We start from the raw sequence: 23,547 nt of genomic DNA on the forward strand, positions 1-23,547 counted from the left end.
CCTGAGGCATGAGCCAGTCGCCATTCCAGATGACATGCCACCTATCCACCCACCTGAGCACCAGATGGACATAAGGCCTCCTACATGGAAGGAGGTGTAGAACACAGTCAAACGGGCAAGAACAGCATCAGCCCCAGGGCCCAATGGCATTCCATTCATATATTCCACTCTATAAGAACACCCCTGGTGCCCTGAAATACTTTTGGAAGTTAATGGAAGTGGCATGGGGGAAAGGAATTATACCTAAGGCATGGCGAATGGCAGGAGGGATCTTAATTCCCAAAGAAAATAACTCCCCAACCATTAGCCAATTCCGCCAGATCAGCCTTCTGAACGTGGAAGGAAAGATCTTCTTTGGTGTTGTGGCCCAAAGACTCTCGGCATTTTTGCAGAGCAACAACTTCATTGACACGTCAGTGCAGAAAGCAGGGGTACGTGGTTTCTCAGGAAGTCTGGAACATGCAAACGTCATCTGGCGCCAGATACAAACTGCCAAGAAGGAAAAGAGAGATCTGCATGTGGTTTTCTTAGATCTTGCCAATGCCTTTGGTTCAGTGCCACATGAAATTCTTTGGGCAGCTTTTAACTTCGTCCAGGTCCCAGAGATCATCACAAAGCTGGTTAAAAGCTTACTTCCAGGACCTCCAGTTCTGTGTCACAACACAGGACAACACCACCGCCTGGCAGCACCTTGAGGTAGGCATAATGGCAGGCTGTACCATTTCTCCTCTAGTTTTCACCATGCCAATGGAGCTCATCATTCGAGCATCACGATAGGTGGTCGGAGGGGAACGCTTGAAGAGTGGGCTGCGTCTTCCTCCAATCAGGGCGTACATGGATGACATGACCACAATAACAACAACAAAAGCATGCACAAACGCCTGCTGGATAAACTCCAGGAAAACATCAAATGGACACGAATGGAGATTAAACCCAGCAAATCCTGCAGTATTTCCATTGTCAAAGGCCGGCTCACTGACGAAAGGTTCTGCATCAATAACGAGACAATACCAACTGTCCTGGAGAAGCCTGTCAAAAGCCTCAGGCGATGTTACACTGCATACCTCAAGGATGCAGAGCAGGTGGAACAACTCAGGCAGGATACAATCAGTGGCCTCAAGCAAATCAACAACACTGCTCTCCCAGGGAAGCTGAAGCTTTGGTGCCTTCAATTCGGTCACTGCCCCGACTCATGTGGCCAATTACCACTAATGAGGTTACTTTATTCCATGTCAACCAGCTGGAGAGACAGGTGAACTCACAAGTGAGGAAGTGGCTTGGGCTACCGAGATGCCTCAGCTGCATAGGGCTCTATGGAAATGGAGCCCTCTCACTGCCACTCTCAAGCCTGGTGGAGGAGTACAAATGTGCCAAAGTGAGGCTGGACATGACACTAATGGAATCCTGGGACCCAATAGTAAGAGGTGTCGCTCCAACCCTTGCAACAGGGAAGAAATGGACTCCAGCAGCAGTGGTACTGGACGCAAAATCCGCCCTCTGACACCGGGACATAGTGGGCCATGTCCAACAAGGCCGAGGGGGCTTTGGCCTGGGAGCAATGAAACCTACCTGGCAAAAGGGTACTCCAGCTGAACGTCGGCACCTGGTGGTGGAGGAGGTGCGCCACCAGGAAGAAGCAGCCAGGTGTGCCAAAGCCATATCCCAAGCCAAACAAGGCCGCTGGATGAGGTGGGATGGCGTTGAGAGGACGAAGATCACATGGAGAGAGCTGTGGACCATGGAGTCAAATAAGTTGAGCTTCATTATCAGAGCCACATATGATGTCCTTCCCTCCCCCATCTTTGGCTGGGAGAGGATCCAGCCTGCCCCCTGTGTGCAGTTCCAGCAAACCTCAAGCACATCCTGGTTGGTTGTAAGACCAGCCTAACACTAGGCAGATATACCTGGCGACACAACCAGGTGCTGAGGTGTTTGGCAGCTGAACTCGAGTGCAAGAGAGTTACCACCAACACCATGCCTATCAATGCCCAGATAACATTCCCGCAAATACCATCCTTCATCCGGGAAGGAGGGAAGCAGAGGACTAACCCCTCGCCTCTCAACTCATGCCCACTGAACGCAGCCAGGGACTGGGAAATGCATGTTGACCTAGGCCAGAGGCTTTCGATCCCAGTTGAAATCGCAGCTACCAACCTGCGACCAGACCTCGTTCTCTGGTCCAGCTCCTGTCGGTGTGTTTTCATCATTGAGTTGACGGTCTCCTGGGAGGAGGCTTATGAAAGAAAAAGGCTTCGATATTCAAACTTTGCAGCAGAGACTGAGGAGAGAGGTTGGAGTGTAAGGGTGTGACCAGTGAGGTGGGGTGCAGGGGCTTTGTAGCCAGTTCCACTACAAGGCTCCTGAGGGAAGTAGGAGTCAAAGGGCAGGCACAAAGGAGGGCAATAAAAGAACTTGCCAATGCCGCCGAACGGAGCAGTCACTGGCTGTGGCTGAAGAGAAAAGATGCTGTCTGGACTGCCACATGACCATCTAGAGGCTACCATATGACACACGCCCAGATCTGATCATCCTGGGGTGGGCCTGCCTCGACTGAGGGTGTCTTGTGTTAAAAGGCCGAAACACCCAGTGACGTTCAGGTACACAACTGAAGATGTGTCTGATTGGTAGCAAAATCACCTAGTGGTCATCCCCAAGAATACCAAATGTCAATTGTAGTGAAAAACCTTAGGGATTGTAACATCCAGTCCTACTAATCAATCAAGATAATTATGCATAATTTCCACACAAATTATACCAGACAACGAAAATGACCGTGAAAACAAATTGTTAGTCCAAAACACACTTAGAAAACAAGTCCTTGGAAGTGCAAGAGGTGGTCCACAGTGTTCTATTGCTGAAAGTAGCTATTTCTGAAACTGGTGGTATGGGACATCAGGCTTTTGCACCTCCTGCCCGATGATAGCGCCGAGAAGAGGGCATGGCCTGGATGGTGAGGGTCCTTAAAGATAGATAGTGTCTTTTTGAGGCAATGCCTCGTGTGGATGTTTTGATGATGCCTGTAATGGACTGAGCTGTGGTTGGATTAGAGGGCGGGAAATGGCTCCTAGCTTTTGAAATTGAGTGGGATGTTGCTGCGATGCAGGGGAATCCTCGATTGATAAGGGAATTTTGGTCAGAATATTTATCGGGAAACCCACTGTAGTGAGGGGAACAGGAGGGCCACTCTTGCTTGTCTTGTCTCTCTAAGCAATGGAAAAATCTTGCTTTGGTCGTGGCTCCTGCCCTTGTCTGCAGTTATAATCCATGCCTTGGGTAATAATGTCATGTAATTTTGGATTTTAATCAAACTGGATTTTTTGGTGACTTGAAGTTAGTTTAATGCAACTTGAGATTTAAAATTGCTGCTCAGTGGATAAGGGTGATTAAAGAACGGTTGAGGATGCTGCTCCATTTTAACTATGCTCATCTGCCCATTGTTGCTACTGTAATCTATAGAAAATGTAGAGAAATAGATGATTCGGACATGTACCAAGGTAAAGACCAGAAAATTGTAGAGGCCCCAATTAAATCATCACAGCCTACTTTGACACAATTTAGTTCATTATTGACACTTTTACATAGAAAATAGGTGCAGGAGGAGGCCAGTTGGCCCTTCGAGCCAGCACCGCCATTCACTGTGATCATGGTTGATCATCCCCAATCAGTAACCTGTGCCTGCCTTCTCCCCATATCCCCTGATTCCACTAGCCCCTAGAGCTCTATTGAACTCTCTTTTAAATTCATCCAGTGAATTGGCCTCTTCTGTGGCAGAGAATTCAAATTCACAACGCTCTGTGTGAAAAAGTTTTTTCTCATCTCAGTTTTAAATGGCCTCTCCTTTATTCTTAGCGTCAACTGAAATCATGAATGGGTTTTAACTGGGTGGAAATTTAATGTGGACAAAGATTATTATTTTTCCAAAGAATAACATGCACTTTATGCCCATTATTATTTTTGAATGAACATACAGAAAGAGTTATGAGTGAAAAGGTTTATTATCCCTTGAAAATAACAAAGTGGTGCTACACGTGTTTAAGATGAATAAAGTGTTTCGTACTGCTGAGAGAGAAGTAATTTTCCCTGGTGAATAAGTTTAGAACACTGGGACATAACCCCAAAATTAGAAATAAGCTGTTCAAGGTTATTGTCAGAAAAGCTTCATAGAAAGGTCAGTGGAAATCTGGATGTCTTTTCCAAAAAACTTCTGTCGCTCAATTAATGAAAAGCACAAGACCTGAGTACAATTTCAAAACTTGGCTTCTGTTAGATTCTGACCAAATTCTGGCACAATGTAATAATGGAAATTACCGTCAGGTGTAAATAAACTAAATAGCATGTGCCAATGCATTTTGGACTCCTGCAGTGTGAAAGTATGGTATGTGCAAAAGGTCCGATGCTATGCATCTCACACCTTGCTCCACCGCCAGATTCAGCACTGAACCCAACATCAGTTCCTGCTCATACTGACATGAAAGGCCACCGGTTTTACACCAGCTATCCAGTCTGGCACCGTTCATTCAAATATGGTTCTCACCTTCATTGAATAGCTTATTAATTGAAGTTTATTAATATTGATGCTTTAAATTCATGTACATTAATAATAATAATAATAATAATAATAATAATTTTATTTATAGAGCACTTTAAAAACAAACATAGCTGCAACAAAGTGCTGTACATCACTAATCATTGACAAAAAAGTTAATACACACCAAAAATAACAATCAAAAGAAATAGTAGGAAAAGACATGTAAAATAAAGAAACATCAAAAACACCACAAACAGAAGCAAAGCCTCAGGCATGGTCAAAAGCCAGGGATTTCCACTGACCTTTCTATGAAGCTTTTCTGACAATAACCTTGAACAGCTTATTTCTACATTGGTTAAAGCATTTTAAAAAATATTATTTTTTAATTGCATTTCAATTGTTTCTAAATGATTTGGATTATTTGAAACATTTAGAAACAGTAAAACATATTGCTTGACAACCTGAACAATCGCTTAGAATGATCTGGAGACAGCGAATCAGGATGCCCCTTTGGGATGTTAGGAGCTGCACAGCCCATGACAATGGGGGGAGAGGCAAATGCATTGTTCGGTCTGAGTCAAGCAAGATATGCTCTGGTATATTGTACACCTCACTTTTGAAAATAGCAGGCTCGACAGCATCAGTGGAGAGAAAATAGCGTTCATCTTTCAAGGAAATTATCTTCCTTTACAACCTTGATGAAAGGATGCATTTTCTGCATTTCTACTTTTTTCATATGCATGAGACTAATGTATTTTGATCATTTGTATTGTGTTCTTATTTTATGCTATAATTTTCCCTTAATTTTTTTTTCTCTTTTCTAGGTCTGATGTCAGCAAATTGAAATTCAGTGGGAAGACGTTCTGTGTTCATGGTCTTCAGAAAGAAGTCAGGCATTATTTTTTCTTGGTGTACATTTATTCGTAAATAATGAGGAAACTTTGTAGTGCACTGATTGACCAGCCTCCCCTGTGTAAAAAGTCTGTGCACGTGTCCCCTTGCATTTATAGGATAACATATCAGTTCATTAGTTGTAAATATGAATTTCTTTTCGCAAGTAATTATTAAACTTTACCTGTTTCTGTCAACCATGTTGGTACATCTAGGTTTTTCACTATTTGTCTGATATATCTGATAATATAACCTGGCAGAAAGTAACAGTAACCCATCACTGGGTATATGCTCAAATTCTCATTTTCACACTTCATAGAACTTAATGTAGTTCTCAATCATCAGCACTTCCTAAATCATGAATGCAGCTGTGCCATGTGAGAAGCTGAATGCAATTTAACTATGACCTCCAGCATTTTTTGATGAAACCTATCAAAAACACAAAGTACTTCTGTGGCCAGAAAATGGCCTTGTATCAACGTCATGTCCAAGCTGGCTTGGCATGAATGAGTAAATGACTTGTGATACTTCAGGTACCCCACTGGTCCTGAAAAGATTTTAGGAAGATGGGGGGGGTGGGTGGGGGGTAGTCAAAAACGTGGAATCGTATGCGTGCAGTTAATGGGAAAGAGAGTGTAGGAAAGGTCACATTTAAACTAACAGGGCAGGGGGATGGGGATCAATGCAAGGAGACAAAAGGTTATAAAAGAAGGACAGAAGCAAAAGGTAGTAGGGAGATAAGAAAAACAAGCCTGAAAGCACTCTGCCTTAATACAAGGAGCATTCATATTAAGGTGGATGAATTGAATATGCAGTTAGTAGTTAAGGAATATGATATAGTTGGAATTACGGAGACATGGCTCCAGGGTGACCAAGGCTGGGAGCTAAACATGGGTATTCGATATTCACAAAGGTTAGACAGAATGGAAGAGGAGGTGGGGTGGCATTGCTGATTAAAGAGGCGATTAATGCAATAGCAAAGAGAGACATTAGCTTGGATGCTGTAAAATCGGTATGGGTAGAACTGCGAAATAGCCAAGGGCAGAAAATGCTTGTTGGAGTTGTATACAGACCACCAAACAACAGTAGGGTGGTTGGGGATAGCATCAAGCAGGAAATTAGGGACGCGTGTAAGCTTGGGCCGCCACTGCTCTGAGCCGATGTCCCGTCAGTCCAGGGCTGTCGGTTAACCTGGCGGGACTGGCAGAGTTGAGCTGGAGTTAGTGTTTCTTCTCTGCTCTGGCTGCAAGCCTGGGCCGCCACTGCTCCGGGTCGGTGTCCCGTCAGTCCAGGTTCAACCCGGACATCTCCGACCGTCCCCGGACAGGGATAGAAACATAGAAACATAGAAATTAGGTGCAGGAGTAGGCCATTCGGCCCTTCGAGCCTGCAGCGCCATTCAATATGATCATGGCTGGTTATCCGACTCAGTATCCCATACCTGCCTTCTCTCCATACCCCCTGATACCCTTAGCCACAAGGGCCACATCTAACTCCCTCTTAAATATAGCCAATGAACTGGCCTCAACTACCCTCTGTGGCAGAGAGTTCCAGAGATTCACCACTCTCTGTGTGAAAAAAGTTCTTCTCATCTCGGTTTTAAAGGATTTCCCCCTTATCCTTAAGCTGTGACCCCTTGTCCTGGACTTCCCTAACATCGGGAACAATCTTCCTGCATCTAGCCTGTCCAACCCCTTAAGAATTTTGTAAGTTTCTATAAGATCCCCTCTCAATCTCCTAAATTCTAGAGAGTATAAACCAAGTCTATCCAGTCTTTCTTCATAAGACAGTCCTGACATCCCAGGAATCAGTCTGGTGAACCGTCTCTGCACTCCCTCTATGGCAATAATGTCCTTCCTCAGATTTGGAGACCAAAACTGTACGCAATACTCCAGGTGTGGTCTCACCAAGACCCTGTACAACTGCAGTAGAACCTCCCTGCTCCTATACTCAAATCCTTTTGCAATGAAAGCTAACATGCCATTCGCTTTCTTTACTGCCTGCTGCACCTGCATGCCTACCTTCAATGACTGGTGTACCATGACACCCAGGTCTCGCTGCATCTCCCCCTTTCCCAATCGGCCACCATTTAGATAATAGTCTGCTTTCCCGTTTTTGCCACCAAAATGGATAACCTCACATTTATCCACATTATACTGCATCTGCCAAACATTTGCCCACTCAGCACTGAGCCTTGCGGTACCCCACTAGTCACTGCCTGCCATTGTGAAAAGGACCCGTTTACTCCTACTCTTTGCTTCCTGTTTGCCAGCCAGTTCTCTATCCACATCAATACTGAACCCCCAATGCCGTGTGCTTTAAGTTTGTATACTAATCTCTTATGGGATGGGACTCTCGGGCGGGGACGGGAATGGTCCAGTAGCAATTCAACAGCGCTTGCAGCGTCGGAGACCCGGGTTCGATCCTGACTACGGATGAAACGCAGGTCTGTATGCATGCAGCAGCACAGTTGCCGAGAATGTTTATAGCGAGTGACCTATGACCTGGGCATGAACAGTCAGAATACCAAACTCGCTTATACATGCTGGGTTTGGTGCCCACCGTTTCATGCTGATCCACAAGAAGAATTATAATTTTAAAAAGAGGTACCAACACGTTTGAGCATGTGTGTTGTGAAGGTAGAGCTGTGGTGATAAGTAGCAAATTGGCTCATTTTATTCATGCTCAAAACAAGTGTATATTTTATTTTGTTTAGTCATAGCTTTGCAGAATGTATGTTTACCAATTCTTTTATCTTAATTATTCAGAAGAAGATTGTGCTGACATACCATACCTCAACACCAGATGCTTGTAAACATCTTTGGAAATGCGGTGTGGAGAACCAAGCATTTTATAAGTGAGTTTGTAACAGTGATTGGTTTTATTCAGAATTAAAGAAAGCGATGATTATCTTTACTCAACATTTAAAAATGTTCTAATATTTTGCCCTCTCTTTCAAAATTATTTACAATTTAATAACTTTTAAAATTTTGTGTTACATTTGACGAATACTTTGAGGTCAATATTACAGGGATGAAGGGTGTAACTATGGTAGGCATGCATAGGCCTCATGTATTTTTAAAGGTGTTGCGAGAAGGCAAAATTGTCTGAATCCTTTGGCATTGAATTATTTTTGCTTGCTGCCTTTTCAGAATAGCTTCATAGCTGGTCACAGAAAAAACATTGAAACATAATTCCAATACCGCTCACTAATACTGAATTGAAAAGATGCAAATCTCACAAGCTCTCTGTTATATGGCATCTATACTGTTTACTGACATTTCAGTCGTACCATTGTTGTCATATGACTGTGTCTTTGTTTGCTGTGATTTGAAAAATTCTTGCACAGAGAACTAGAATGTTCCAGATTCTGTTTCTGGTGCTTCTCACTCTGAAATGAAACTATAGCACAGAACTATAAACAGTGATCATTCTTAACAATGCTGCTAAATGCTGAGAAGGCAGGAACAGGGTACTGATTGGGGATGATCAGCCATGATCACATTGAATGGCGGTGCTGGCTCGAAGGGCTGAATGGCCTCCTCCTGCAGCTATTGTCTATTGTCTATTGTCTATAAAATCTGAAATAAAAAAATGTTTTGAGCATTACAGAGAGCAAAATTGCATTTCTGTTTCGAAGTTGAGGACCCATCATCTGAACTGGGTCAAGCTTGTTTATTTCACATTATGTAATATTAACTAATTTGGTCATAGTTTGGATATTCAAATTTCATACTCAGAAATGATGATGGAGGAATCTGAAGCATTGGCAGATGGGTTTGATTCTGAGAGTTCCTCCAGATGTTAGTAAGACTTACTTTCAGGGATTGAGTGGGTCACATGTATCTCCGTTGCATCCTGATTCAATGCCTAGGTCTATCCGATGTTGAACAAAAACAGGAAGGCAGATTATTATCTAAATGGGGTCAAGTTGGGAAAAGGGGAAGTACAACGGGATCTGGGGGTCCTTGTTCATCAGTCAATGAAAGTAAGCATGCAGATACAGCAGGCAGTGAAGAAAGCGAATGGCATGTTGGCCTTCATAATAAGAGGAGTTGAGTATACAAACAAAGAGGTCCTTCTGCAGTTGTATAGGGCCCTAGTGAGACGACAGCTGGAGTATTGTGTGCAGTTTTGGTCCCTTAATTTGAGGAAGGACATTCTTGCTATTGAGGGAGTGCAGCGCAGGTTTACATGGGATGGCTGGACTGTCATATGGTGAGAGAATGGAACAGTTGGGCTTGTATACTCTGTAGTTTAGAAGGATGAGGGGATCTTATTGAAACATTTAAGATTATTAAGGGTTTGGACACGAAAGAGACAGGAAACATGTTCCCGATGTGGAGGAAGTCCTGAACAAGGGGCCACAATTTAAGAATAAGGGGTCGGCCATTTCGAATGAAGACGAGGAAACACTTTTTCTCACAGAGAGTGGTGAGTCTGTGGAATTCTCTGCCTCAAAGGGCGGTGGAGGCTGGTTCTCTGGATACTTTCAAGAGAGAGCTAGATAGGGCTCTTAAAGATAGAGGAGTCAGGGGATATGGGGAGAAGGCAGGAATGGGGCACTGATTAGGGATGATCAGCAATGATCACATTGAATGGCGGTGCTGGCTCGAAGGGTCGAATGGCCTAATCCTGCACCTATTGTCTATAACTACACTGGCTGAAATTGGAAATGATTCCTTCTCCGATTTTCAAAACATTAACCATATAACCATATAACAATTACAGCACGGAAACAGGCCATCTCGGCCCTACAAGTCCGTGCCGAACAACTTTTTTCCCTTAGTCCCACCTGCCTGCACTCATACCATAACCCTCCATTCCCTTCTCATCCATATGCCTATCCAATTTATTTTTAAATGATACCAACGAACCTGCCTCCACCACTTCCACTGTAAGCTCATTCCACATCGCTACCACTCTCTGAGTAAAGAAGTTCCCCCTCATGTTACCCCTAGGCCGACAGATAGCACAATGGGCTAAGAGTTCGGCTGGCAACCGGAAGGTAGCCGGTTCAAATCCCGCTTGGAGTGCATACTGTCGTTGTGTCCTTGGGCAAGACACTTCACCCACCTTTGCCTGTAATGGAATGTAATTACGGCGGCAGGCGCGGGCACACCGCGACGCCCTGTGTCTCCCTTTCAAGGGAGATGCTAAAAATGCATTTCGTTGTCTCTGTACTGTACACTGACAATGACAATAAATTGAATCATTTCATTTCATTTCATTTCATTTCAACTTCTGTCCCTTAATTCTGAAGTCATGTCCTCTTGTTTGAATCTTCCCTATTCTCAAAGGGAAAAGCTTGTCCACATCAACTCTGTCTATCCATCTCATCATTTTAAAGACCTCTATCAAGTCCCCCCTTAACCTTCTGCGCTCCCGAGAATAAAGACCTAATTTATTCAACCTTTCTCTGTAACTTAGTTGTTGAAATTGTTATATTCTCTTTTCTTAAAAAATGTACCCTGTTTTCCCTGTACATGTGAACTCTCATGCTATCTTAAATCTTGTTCTCTTCTGTGTTCTTGAATTTGTGTTATCTCACTCGTCTTCATTCATCTGTATCATGTCTGTTGCTTCTGTACTCAACCCTTTCCTTCTCCCATAGATTCACCCTCTTTCCCATCTTTGTGCTGCTGCCAACAAATTGCAGTTATGTTGATTACATGAAACAACTCAGCAGCTCCACTGCTGCCACCCAGCTGTTTGCTTCGAATCTGCTTCTCTCTGAGCCATAACTACCTCGTTAAATATCTTCAGTATCATCTCAAACCTTCTTACCTCAACACCAATTTTTCCTTAATCTTAAATAAAAGTTGGGCCAATTTTCTATAATAATCAAATTTCAGATTACCGTCTTTAGCTGATTTTAATAACCAATTAATTTGATTTGTTTAAAAGCTTTCAACTATATTTTCCAACCCATTTAATTGGTTCATGTTGATCAATAGCAATCCCAGTAAACAGCTGGGTGGTAGCAGGGTACAGGAGGAACGAGGTGTTGAAGGAATGAGGTTGCATATTGCAAAATTGTGCATAATTTTCTGGTTACTGATATTACTCATTGGAAAATTGTGGTATGGACTATGGAATATATACTTTTTGCAAGGAGAAATGATTTCCTTAGCGAGAAGTATTGGTTCTATTATATTGAACAGATCTGTTTGTCAGTATTCATAGTCCTTTAAATGATGGAGTATGTGCACACAGCACTCCACTGCATGTATTATAGAGTCTAATCTATTGAATGTTTGGATGTAAGGCTGCTGCACAGGTGATAGTTTTCGTGTGTTAAAACATATATTTTAGCAATAATAATTGTATTGAAAAAAAGAAAGGAAAGAGCTTTTTCATACTATCTTGGCATAGTTTCACGGTCATTGATGCCACTTAACATCCCGAATTTTCCCCATTAGATCAGCCATGATCACATTGAATGGTGGTGCTGGCTCAAAGGGCCGAATGACCTACTCCTACGCACTTTTAATTAACAGAAAAATTGTGGACTAATGCGCAGATGCTGTGAATCTTGCCTTTTACATAATACTGAATGGTATATATAGATACAGATTTTCCTCTCAAACCAATATTAATAGCTTTTCCCATCTTATTATAGGTATGCAAAATCCAGTCAAATTAAGACGGTCTCCAGCAGCAACATCTTTTTCAAAGGCAGGAGATTTCGCTTCAGGTGAGTGATTTCTTTTGTGTTTTATGCTTCAATAAATTTGTTGCCTTATTTTGCTCTAAGGTTCTAAATATAATTAATGACCTATGTTTGCTATAATAACCCAAAGAATATGAAAACTATTTAACATGCAATGGGACATGAGTCCTATGATGGCAGGTTTATGTCAGAGACGTTAAAGAACAGGATCTGCCATTAATCCCTGGCTAATCCCACATCATTTCAAATGTTATAGGACCATATAATTTCACGTACAATGGATACAGCTGTAACGCCATTCCACATATTCTACTTTTACTTCATTCATGCGTCAAGACTGACGTACATGCGTACAGAATGCATAATGTATTCTGTTTAGCGAATAGCTTGAAAAGTGAGTGCTCAGAATTATTTCACATTTTGGAGGTTTCACGTGAGAGGTTGTGCCTATCTCGAGGATTATCTACTCTAATTTTGATGGAAATTCTCATTTGTCTGGGATTAAAAGAAAAATTGTAAATATAATACAATTCCTATTTCCAGTTATGAATTAAATCAGAGGAAAAAGGATAAGAGAGAAAGAGAGTGGTAGACATCAGATATCATCCATGGATCTCAAGATGTTGGGGGAGCATGGTGACGGAGCAGTAGAGTTGCTGCCTTATAGTGACAGAGACCCGGGTTCGAGCCTGACTACCGATGCAAATTTGTACGGAATCTGTGCATTCTCGCCGTGACTTGCATGAGTTTTCTCCAGGATCTCCGGTTTCCTCCCACACTCAAAAGACTTATGGGTTTGTAGCTTGCTATAATTGTAAATTGTCCCTAGAGTGTGTAGGATAGTGTCAGTGTTCGGGGATCGCTGGTCGGCACAGATTCGTCGGGTCGAAGGGCCTGTTTCCACGCAGTATCGCAAAACTCTATAAATTCTAAACATGGTTCTCGTGCAGGTGAAGAGCACTTTCTATTGATATTAATCATCCTGAAGGACAGATGGACTTTTAAACCTTTTCACCGAACACAAGAAAAGTCAATACTGAAATGTCAAAACTGTTGTAGTTAATGGGAAGATGAAATTGAAAGCAAATTATTTTGATAGTCATCAGAAAACAAGAAGTTACGAGGACCTTAAGTAAAAATCTATTGGTTGAGGATAAATAATTGCTAGAAGAGTTAAAAATATAGAATGCTCGATGCCCAAACGGTTTTGTAATGCCTAAAATCTCAGAGCTAATAGGAGAATATGCATCTGGGTAAAAGCATATGGAAAGCAGCCAAATAATATCAAAACATTGGTGTACCAATATGAAATAATTGGGGGGAAGGAACTGCTTGCTGACTGCCACTGCTATAGTGGTGAGAAGGTTCAGTAATGAAAAGGTTGTCGACTTTTCAAACTTCAAGTGATGGACCTATCTTTGTTCTTCTGCCATCTGGGGAGGTACAGGAACATCAGCTGCAAAACCAGCAGGATGCTACACAGCTTCTTCCCACAGGTAATAAGACTGGTTAGCGGACTGTGTCCCCTCCCCATATATCATACACCAACACATCTAACCTCGCCCATACTTTGACAGCTAGGCACCTGTCAAAGCAAAGCAACTGTTCGGTCTGAATGTCTGTTTTTATTTCAATTATTCGGCCTATTTTAGATATGGTAATTTTAATTTTTAAAGCTATATGTATTTATTCTGCTTTTATTAACTGCACTGACGGGAACTGATTGAGAAACAATTTTTCATTTCATCTGTGTATGTAAGTACTCAGTTAAAATGACATTAAAGTAAATACTGAATACTAAATACTGAACTACAGAGTAATGGGATAATACCCACTTCGCCGGGGACACCTGGAGAGGAATTCCGACCGCCGGCCTAGCGATCTGCGGTGCTTCCGTGCTTCTTTAGATCTTCGACCGCCGGCCTGCTGCCTACACCAACCTGAAGCTGCGGTCTCGGGTGGGGAGGCACCGATTCAGGACTTACCTGGACTTTATCTGGACTTTACCTCGTCTACAAATCTGGACGCCCGCAGCGGCAGCTGAGGAGGGTTGAGGTCCCGACCACGGGGGGAAAATGGAGGGGGACCGGCCAAACTTTGCACCTTCCACCACAGTGATGAATGCTGTGGTGGATGTTTGTGTTAAATTTTTATTGTGTTTTTGTGTGTCCTTTTTTCCATTGTACCGCTGCTGGCAAATTCATTTCACTTGCACTTTATGTGCAAGTGACGAATCAAACTGACTGATTGATTGATTGAATACAGTAACCAGTAAGACAATGTTTGGGTGAAAATTTCTTCGGCTCAACTGTGATGTTCATTTTCCACAGAGCTGAAAAGTATTGAGGAACAGAGGGACTTTAGTGAATAGGTGGAAGATGGCAGCATGGAAAGAATGGTGGTGATGGCTTGCAGGATACTTGCTTTCATTTACCGGGGAAAATATGTATGAGCAAGGATGTTATGGTGCAACTTCTTAAAAAATTAGTTAGGCTACAATTGGAGTACTATGTGTATTTCTGCTTGCCACATGACAGGAAGGATGTGATTGCACAGGAGAGGGTGCAGAGGAGATTCTCTTCAACTTCACCACCAATTTTCATCCTGCACTCAAATTTACTTGGACCATCTCCGACACCTCCCTCCCCTTTCTTGATCTCACAGTCTCCATCGCAGGAAATAGACTAGTGACTGACGTCTATTACAAACCAACTGACTCCCACAACTAGGGTTACACAGAAAAGCTGGAGAAACTCAGCGGGTGCAGCAGCATCTATGGAGCGAAGGAAAAAGGTATGACTCCCACAACTATCTTGACTCGCTTCTTCCCACCATGCTTCCTGCAAAGAATATCCCCTACTAATTCCTCCGTCTACACTGCATCTGCGCCCAAGATGAGGTGTTCCATAGCACACCATCCGAGATGTCCTCATTCTTTAGGGAATAGGGTTTCCCCATCGGCCATCATAGATGAGGCACTCACTTGTATCTCCTCAGTACCCTGCAGCTCCGCCCTTGCTCCCCCTCCCTCTAGTTGCAACAGAGACAGAGTCCCCCTAGTCCTTACCTTCCACCCCATCAGCCGTCGCAAACAACACATAATAGAAAACATAGAAAATAGATGCAGGAGGAGGCCATCTTGCCCTTCGAGCCTGCACCACCATTGTGATCATGGCTGATCATCCACAATCAGTAACCAGTGCCTGCCTTCTCCCCATATCCCTTGATTCCGAATTGGCCTCTACTGTTTTCTGTGGCAGAGAATTCCACAAATTCACAACTCTCTGCGTGAACAGGTTTTTCGCATCTCAGTTTTAAATGGCCTTCCCTTTATTGTTAGACTGTGGCCCCTGGTTCTGGGCCCCCAACACTGGGACCATTTTTCCTGCATCCAGCTTGACCAGTCCTTTTATAATTTAAAATGTTCCATATTCCAGTGATTTCCAGTGAATACAAGCCCAAATTGTGAAAACCGCGCGTGCGCAGAAAATCTTAAAAACCGCGCATGCGCAGATTGGGCTCCTCTCCTGTAGGCATGCGCAGCACCTTGCGCGCAGTTCACGGTGCCAAGGCAGGATTTTGGCTGCCTTTATTGCCTGTTGTAAATGAGGCTTGAAGCTCGTAAGTTAAACATAGTTACGGGTATTACGCGTACTGCGGATGAAAGGCAAGGGAGAATTATGCCTACCTAAGGTCGATTATTAAAATAATAACCATTTAATAATAAATACTGAATTTAGTAAATGAATTGGAAATCTTTAGTATTTTTATTTAATAATTACCTTTTTATAATTTCAGTCAGGGGAGGCACTACCCACCTTGCCTATCCTGACGGCACGTGCCTGATCCACTGGCTCTCCTTCATCCATTTTACTTGTCACATCCTCAAAAACTTCCAGAAGATTAGTCAAGCAGGATTTCCCCTTCACAAATCCATGCTGACTTGGACCAATCCTTTTACTGCTATCCAAATGCGCCATTATTACTTTTTTAATATTTGACTCCAGCATCTTCCCCACTGCCGATGTCAGGCTATAATTCCCTTTTCTCTCTCCCTCCTTTCTTGAAAAGTGGGATAACATTAGCTACCCTCCAATCCACAGGAACTGATTCTGAATCTATAGAACATTGGAAAATTATCACCAATGCAGCCACGATTTCTAGAGCCTCCTCCTTGAGTACCCTGGGGTGTAGACCATCAGGTGCTGGGGAATTTATCAGCCTTCAGTCCCATCAGTCTACCTAATACTATTTCTCGACAAATGCAAATTTCTTTCAGCTCCTCTGTCTCCCTAGATCCTCTGTCCTCTAGTACATCTGGGAGATTGTTTACGTCTTCTACAGGTGCACAGTAGAGAGCATGCTGACAGGTTGCATCGAGGCTTGGTACGGCAACCTGAGCGTCCAGGGGCAGGAAAGGCTGCAAAAAGTTGTAACCACTGCCCAGTCTATCATTGGTTCTGACCTCCCTACCATTGAGGGGATCTATCGCAGTCGCTGCCTCAAAAAGTCTGCCAGCATCACCAAGAACCCACACCATCCTGGCCACACACTAATCTCTCCGCTGCCATCGGGTAGAAGGTACAGGAGCCTGAAAAGTGCAACATCCAGATTCAGGAACAGCTTCTTCCCCACAGCCATCAGACTATTGAACACATCATCAAACAAACTATGAACTATAACAACCTATTGCACTTTATCTGTTTACTGATGTGTGTGTGTATATATATATATTTTGGTATATGGACACGCTGATCTGATCTGTATTTATGACTACAATATCCTGTTGTGCTGCAGCAAATGCAAGAATTTCATTGTCATATCTGGGACACATGACAATAAACTCTCTTGACTTGACTCTTCCTTAGTGAAAGCAGAACCAATGTGCCTGTTCAACTCTTCTGCCATTTCCTTGTTCCCCATAATAATTTCACCTGTTTCTGCCTTCAAGGGACACACATTTGTCTTTACTAATCTTTTTCTCTTAACATACCTAAAGAAGCTTTTATTATCCTTCTTTATATTCTTGGCCAGCTAACCCTCGTACTCCATCTTTTCACCCTGCATTGCCCTTTTTGTTACCTCCTGTTGTTCTTTGAAAGTTTCCCAATCCTCTGGCTTCCCGCTACTCTTTTCTATGTTATACACCTTTTCTTTTAGTTTTATTCCCTAATTTGAGGAAGGACATTCTTGCTATTGAGGGAGTGCAATGTAGGTTTACAAAGTTAATTCCCAGGATGGCAGGACTGTCATATGCTGAGAGAATGGAGCAGCTGGAGTTTAGAAGGATGAGAGGACACCTCATTAAAACATATGAGATTGTTAAGGGCTTGGACACACTAGAGGCAGGAAACATGTTCCCGATGTTGGGGGAGTCCAGAACCACGGGCTATAGTTTAAGAATAAGTCGTACATGGTAAATGGTAACGAATTGAGGAATGCAGTTGAACAGAGGGATTTAGGAATAACTGTGCATAGTCCCCTGAAGGTGGAATCTCATGTAGATAGGGTGGTAAAGAAAGCTTTTGGTGTGCTAGCCTATATAAATCAGAGCATTGAGTATAGAAGTTGGGATGTAATGTTAAAATTGTACAAGGCATTGGTGAGACCAATTCTGGAGTATGGTGTACAATTTTGGTCGCCCAATTATAGGAAGGATGTCAACAAAATAGAGAGAGTACAGTGGAGATTTACTAGAATGTGGCCTGGGTTTCAGCAACTAAGGTACAGAGAAAGGTTGAATAAGTTAGGTCTTTATTTTCTGGAGCACAGAAGGTTAAGGGGGGACTTGATAGAGGTCTTTAAAATGATGAGAGGGATAGACAGAGTTGACATGGATAAGCTTTTCCCATTGAGAGTAGGGAAGATTCAAACAAGAGGACATGACTTCAGAATTAAGGGACAGAAGTTTAGGGGTAACATGAGGGGGAACTTCTTTACTCAGAGAGTGGTAGCTGTGTGGAATGAGCTTCCAGTGGAAGTGGTGGAGGCAGGTTCGATTTTATAATTTACAAATAAATTGGATAGGTATATAGATGGGAAAGGAATGGAGGGTTATGGTCTGAGTGCAGGTAGATGGGACTAGGGGAAAATAAGTGTTCGGCAAGGACTTGTAGGGCCGAGATGGCCTGTTTCCGTGCTGTAATTGTTATATGGTTATAATAAGGAGTAAGCCATTTAGGACGGAGACGAGAAAACACTTTTTCGCACAGTGGTGAGTCTGTGGAATTCTCAGAGGGCAGTGGAGGCTGGTTCTCTGGATGCTTTCAAGAGAGAGCTAGATGGGGCTCTTAAAAATAGCGGAGTCAGGGGATATGGGGAGAAGGCAGGAACGGGCTACTGATTGGGGATGATCAGCCATGATCACAGTGAATGATGGTGCTGGATCGAAGGGTCGAATGGCCTGCTCTTACACCTATTTTCTATTGTCTATTCCATCCCTAACTGCCCTTGTCAGCCACGGTTGCCCCTTACTCCCCTTATAGTCTTTCTTCCTCTTTGGAATGAAATGATCCTGCATCTTCTGGATTATGCCCAGAAATTCCTGACATTGCTGTTCCACTGTCATTCCTGCTAGGATCCTTTTCCAGTGGACCTTTGCCAGCTCCTTTCTCATGCATCCATAGTCCCCTTTGTTCAACTGCAACACTGACATTTTGGATTTAACCTTCTCCCTCTAAAATTGCAGATTAAAACTTATCATATTATGGTCACTACCTCTGAGCGGTTCCTTTACCTTGAGTTCCCTTATTAAATGTGGTCCATTAGACAACACTAAATCCAGAATTGCCTTCTCTCTGGTAGACTCCAGTACCATCTCGGAGGCACTATAACCTCCCTTTCTTGAGGTCCAGAACCAACCTGATTTTACCAGTCTACTTGCATATTGAAATCTCCCATAACCACAGTTGCATTACCTTTGTTACATGCAAATTTTAACTCCTGTTGCAACTTGCACCCTATATCCAGGCTACTGTTTGGAGGCCTGTAGATAACTTTGATTTGTGTTTTCTTATCTTTCCAATTCCTCAATTCTGTCCACAGCGACTCTACATCATCAGTCCCTATGTCTCCCCTCGCAATGGACTGAATTTCATCCCTCAACAACAGAGCTACCCCACCTCCTCTGCCCACCCGCCTGTCCTTTCTATAGGACGTATATACCTGAATATTCAGTTCCCAATCCCGATCCTCCTGCAGTCATGTCATTGTAATCCTCACAATATCATATCTAACAATCTCTAACTGAGCCTCAATCTCATCCACTTTACTTCTTATACTTTGTGCATTCATCATATCTATCTATATATTAAGTGTGGGTGTGTGTGTGTGGGTGTGTGAAATCCTCCATTCCCCCCCCCCACTCACTCATTTTGTCGCCTCCTGCTGGCCAGCGACCATAACGCCTGCTGACGCCTGGCTCTGCTTGAAAAACGCCAACATTTTTCCCTACCGCTGGTGCCCGGCCCGGCTCTGCAACGCTGCCTCAAGCCAAACATCAGATGTTCAAGTGCTGCTTTTCCAGCAGTGGGGGAACAGCCAGCGAGACAGAGCCGGCATCTCAGAAGTGCCGAGGATGCGAGGCCTCAAAGTCCCTAAATCGCGCAGCTTTCACTGACTTTTCATTCCACAGTGAGTTCAGTTCGGTAACACCACACCCCCTCCCCCCACCTCCCCCCTCCCCCCCCCCCCCCCCCCCCCCCCCCCCCCCCCCTCCAGCCCCACCTGCGTTTTGGCCCCGCCTCCGCCGCTGTGGATTAAAGGCACAGAGAGATCGAGAAAGTTCTGCATAACAAACATTCTACACATCCTGCAAGCATCACTCTGAATCAGCTTACCTATCATTTCTTCACTGCGTCTCACCCTTTCCAACTTTTGGCATGGTCTCCTCCCTCAGCCTCTTTGCCGAAGACTCTCAGGCCAAAGACTCGCACTTTTCTCACAAGGCACTTCACTCGATGAGGGTGCTCTCGGACAGGCCTCTCCCCTGCCGCTCCTCTGCCGACCTTGAAGGTATAATCTTCCGAAATTTCCGCAACCTCCAATGGAATAGCCACATTTTCCCATCTCCATCCCTTTCCGCCTTTCGCATAGACCATTCCCTCTGCAACTCCCTGGTTAACCCACTCTTGCCACCCAAACCACCCCCTCCTTGGGTACCTTCCCCTGCAACTGCAGAAGATGCAATACCTGTCCTTATACCTCCTCCCTCGACTCTCCAGCAACCCCGGCAGTCCTTTCAGGTTTGGCAGAGACTCACTTGCACCTCCTCTAACCGGATATACTGTATCCTTTGTTCAAGATGTGGACACGTATACATTGGCGAGACCAAATGCAGACTGGGCGATCGTTTCGCACAACCCGCCTGAACTTACTTGATCTCCCGGTTGCCGGACAATTTAATTATCTTTCCCGTTCCTACACAAACCTTTCTGTCCTAGGTCTCCTCCATTGTCAGAGTACGGCTAAATGCAAATTGGAGGAACAGCATCTCATATTTTGTTTGGGCAGCTTACAGCCCAGTGGTATGAATATTGATTTCTCTCACTTCAGGTAGTCCCAGCATTCCCTCTCTTTCTATCCCTCCCCCAACCAAGTCACACTAGCTTCTTGTTTTCACCCTACAAACAGCTAACAATGGCCTGTATCTTTTATCAACGTTACTTTTTTGCATATTTTTTATTAATTGTTCTTTATCTCTCCACATCACCGTCTATATCTCTCGTTTCCCTTATCTCTAACCAGTGTGAAGAAGGGTCTCGGCCTGAAACGTCACCCATTCCTTCTCTCTAGAGATGCTGCCTATCCCGCTGAGTTACTCCAGCTTTTGGTGTCTATTTTCTCTTGGATGTTGCTTAATGTCGAGCATTTCAGTTATGAAGTCGGGATTTGTTTTAATTCCAGAGTTAAGATCCAGAGGAAGTTCAGTTTAGAACTGCAAAATGTGTATAAAACTCATCTACTGTATCCTTTGTTCAAGATGTGGACTCATATACATGTGGGGTGTGGGTAGGGAAAATAATAAGAAATGTTTCCCCGTAGCAGAGGTGTCTTAAACAATGAAGCATATGTTTAAGATGAGATGCTGAATGTTTAAAGTGGACCTGAGAAACATTTTACTCCCTCGGGTCAGGGAGGGGCCTGGGAAGGGACGGCCCTTGGACTCGGGAGGGTAGGTGGGAGTGGGGGAGAATGTGGGAAGTTGTGTGGGGGAGGGAGAAGGAGGGATGGAGAGAGACAGGCAAAAAAAAAAAAATGAAATGATTCAATTAATTGTCATTGTCAGTGTACAGTACAGAGACAACGAAATGCATTTTTAGCATCTCCCTTGAAAGGGAGACACAGGGCGTCGCGGTGTGCCCGCGCCTGCCGCCGTCAAAAGCAAGGGAGGATCTGGGTGGGGGAATGGGAAGGGAAAGGTCTGCCCTCGACACAGTCCCTGTGACCCCCACCTGCAGTCCCTGGATCCCAGCATAAGCCAAACACAAGGTCAAATAGGCCGAAAAAAGTTAGACATTTGCCTATAATATAATATTTTTTTAATTTATAGTGGAAGAGTTGCCAAAGAAGTTTTAGAAGCAAGCACCAAAATTCAGCGCACCCCACCTGAAGTTCACAGGTAACAGTAAAATAAAACTTTCCTTTCCCACTATTGTCACTAAGAGAGAAGTGTTATTCAGAAAGCACTTAGCCATAGCTAAAAAAAATGGCTGAATTTAATACAGCCTAAAAGGTGCACAGAGATGGCGAAGAATAAGATTTTACTGGTCTTCATGTGAGAAGTGACCTCCATCTGCTGTTCCATGTGAGGTTTCAGAATATGTACGATTAAAATCGTGAACTTGGCATCTTAATATCTCCTGCCTCAATATTTTCTTCAGCTGTGATTCTTGCTGCTCCAGATCTCTTTGCTAGTTTTGTGGTACCCTTCAACATGTACTAAACAATTCTGCAGTTAGACCTCCCAAAGAAGCCTGATGTTGTTAACATTAGACTGAAACAATGCTCGTGTGCCAGCAGAGATCACAGGCATTTGGTTGAAATATTGCTTACAGCTTCCCTGGAGCGATTGTTGTCCTTGAGCTATTAATCTATTTGGAATGTGATGACTCTGTCAAGAAAAGTTATAGAACTTGAATCATTTGATCATCTACAGCTTAACACATTTGAATGCATTTATCCACAAATGAGTGAAATATCCCAAAAGCAGACATTATTTTTCTGTAAAGTTATTTGAATTTGTACTGTTAGTTTTGTCCGTATTTTGATTTTTTTTCCACTGGTTCTTGGAGGACAGGAGGCAGTATTCTGTCCAAGTAACTGGTATTTATGTTTGCTTCTTGAATGTGCAGGAATGCTATTCAATCACAGCACAAATAGACTGTCAATAAAGACCTTTGAATGTCAGCCAAGAGAAGGTCACTGATATCGTTAAGTTAAGGTTAATCTATTTGAAAACTCACATCTATAGCAGTTGTTGGAAATAAAGAAAAGAAAAGATACAGATAAATCTACAAACATAAAATGACACATATACTGTACAGTACATTGAAGAACAGATAAATAATATGAGTAGTTACTTAAAACATTGGGCTATTTAATAGATGTAGAAAACAGTCATTGGAGTAATTGATCCAATTATGTTACTTGTGTCCATAAAGCATTATGTATGAGGTGAAAGTACCATAATCTTTTTCAGGTTTACACTTGCTCAGAGCCGCAGTTGCTGTTCTCTGTCCAAGCATCTGATAACAAATGTGGAAACCGTGGAGTCGTGCCTCCCATCCCCCACTGAGTCTGAGGAGCACTCCACTATGGACGGTGAGCTCCCATTTGTATTTTCCACTTGACCTGCTTTTCAGCCTAATAGAGGATGAAAATGGAGTAGAAAACAATTCACATTAATCATTCTCAGAGCTTTCTTTGTGGTAAATTGTGTAAGAAATTCTCCCAGACACGATGAGTTGCAACACTGACATTTCTTTTACTTGCTTTGCTTATCAATTTTTATCAATGTGACTCTTCTTCTTGTTGCGTATGGCGTGCAAAGCCTAAAGTTGTGGGACAACTTGTTCTATTTGATCTTATTTGGTTGTGCACCAAATAAGATCAAATTGATTTTGATCAAATTGTTGCAATCAAATTGATTGCATTCGTTGAAACGGGGCGGACCACGTGAAGGTTGCAATCTTCCACCCCATCAATGTAACAATTCACCTATAGGAATTCAGCTTATTGCACAGTGGCAGCAGGGTCCAAGGAATTCAATTACTTTAAACCACAATCTGTTTCTGGTATGAAGTCTCCTAATACTGTTTAGTGCACTCATGACAAGCCACAAATCAGCCCAGTTATAAGGAAAAAGGAAACTCATAAAAGAGCAATTGTGGGAACTTACAGTAAATCACAAAGATTGATTTTCAGTCTACATTTTAAATAGTCACATATATCAAAG

The 23,547-nt window shown here is 43.2% G+C and overlaps 1 protein-coding gene across 2 annotated transcripts in view; it reads left to right on the forward strand.

Annotated features, from left to right (window-relative positions):
- The window catches only part of frmd3 (FERM domain containing 3), a 156,548-nt gene that overhangs the window by 106,251 nt on the left and 26,750 nt on the right, over nt 1-23,547 (forward strand). For both annotated transcript variants that reach the window (XM_055632984.1, XM_055632985.1), the window contains 5 exons: nt 5,353-5,416; nt 8,188-8,276; nt 12,042-12,116; nt 21,643-21,711; nt 22,792-22,913. In XM_055632984.1, coding sequence (XP_055488959.1) covers nt 5,353-5,416; nt 8,188-8,276; nt 12,042-12,116; nt 21,643-21,711; nt 22,792-22,913 — 419 coding nt within the window. The remainder of the gene's footprint in view (nt 1-5,352; nt 5,417-8,187; nt 8,277-12,041; nt 12,117-21,642; nt 21,712-22,791; nt 22,914-23,547) is intronic.

This window comes from Leucoraja erinacea, chromosome 3 (genome assembly GCF_028641065.1).
Source record: "Leucoraja erinacea ecotype New England chromosome 3, Leri_hhj_1, whole genome shotgun sequence".
NCBI classification, from domain to species: Eukaryota; Metazoa; Chordata; class Chondrichthyes; order Rajiformes; family Rajidae; genus Leucoraja; species Leucoraja erinaceus.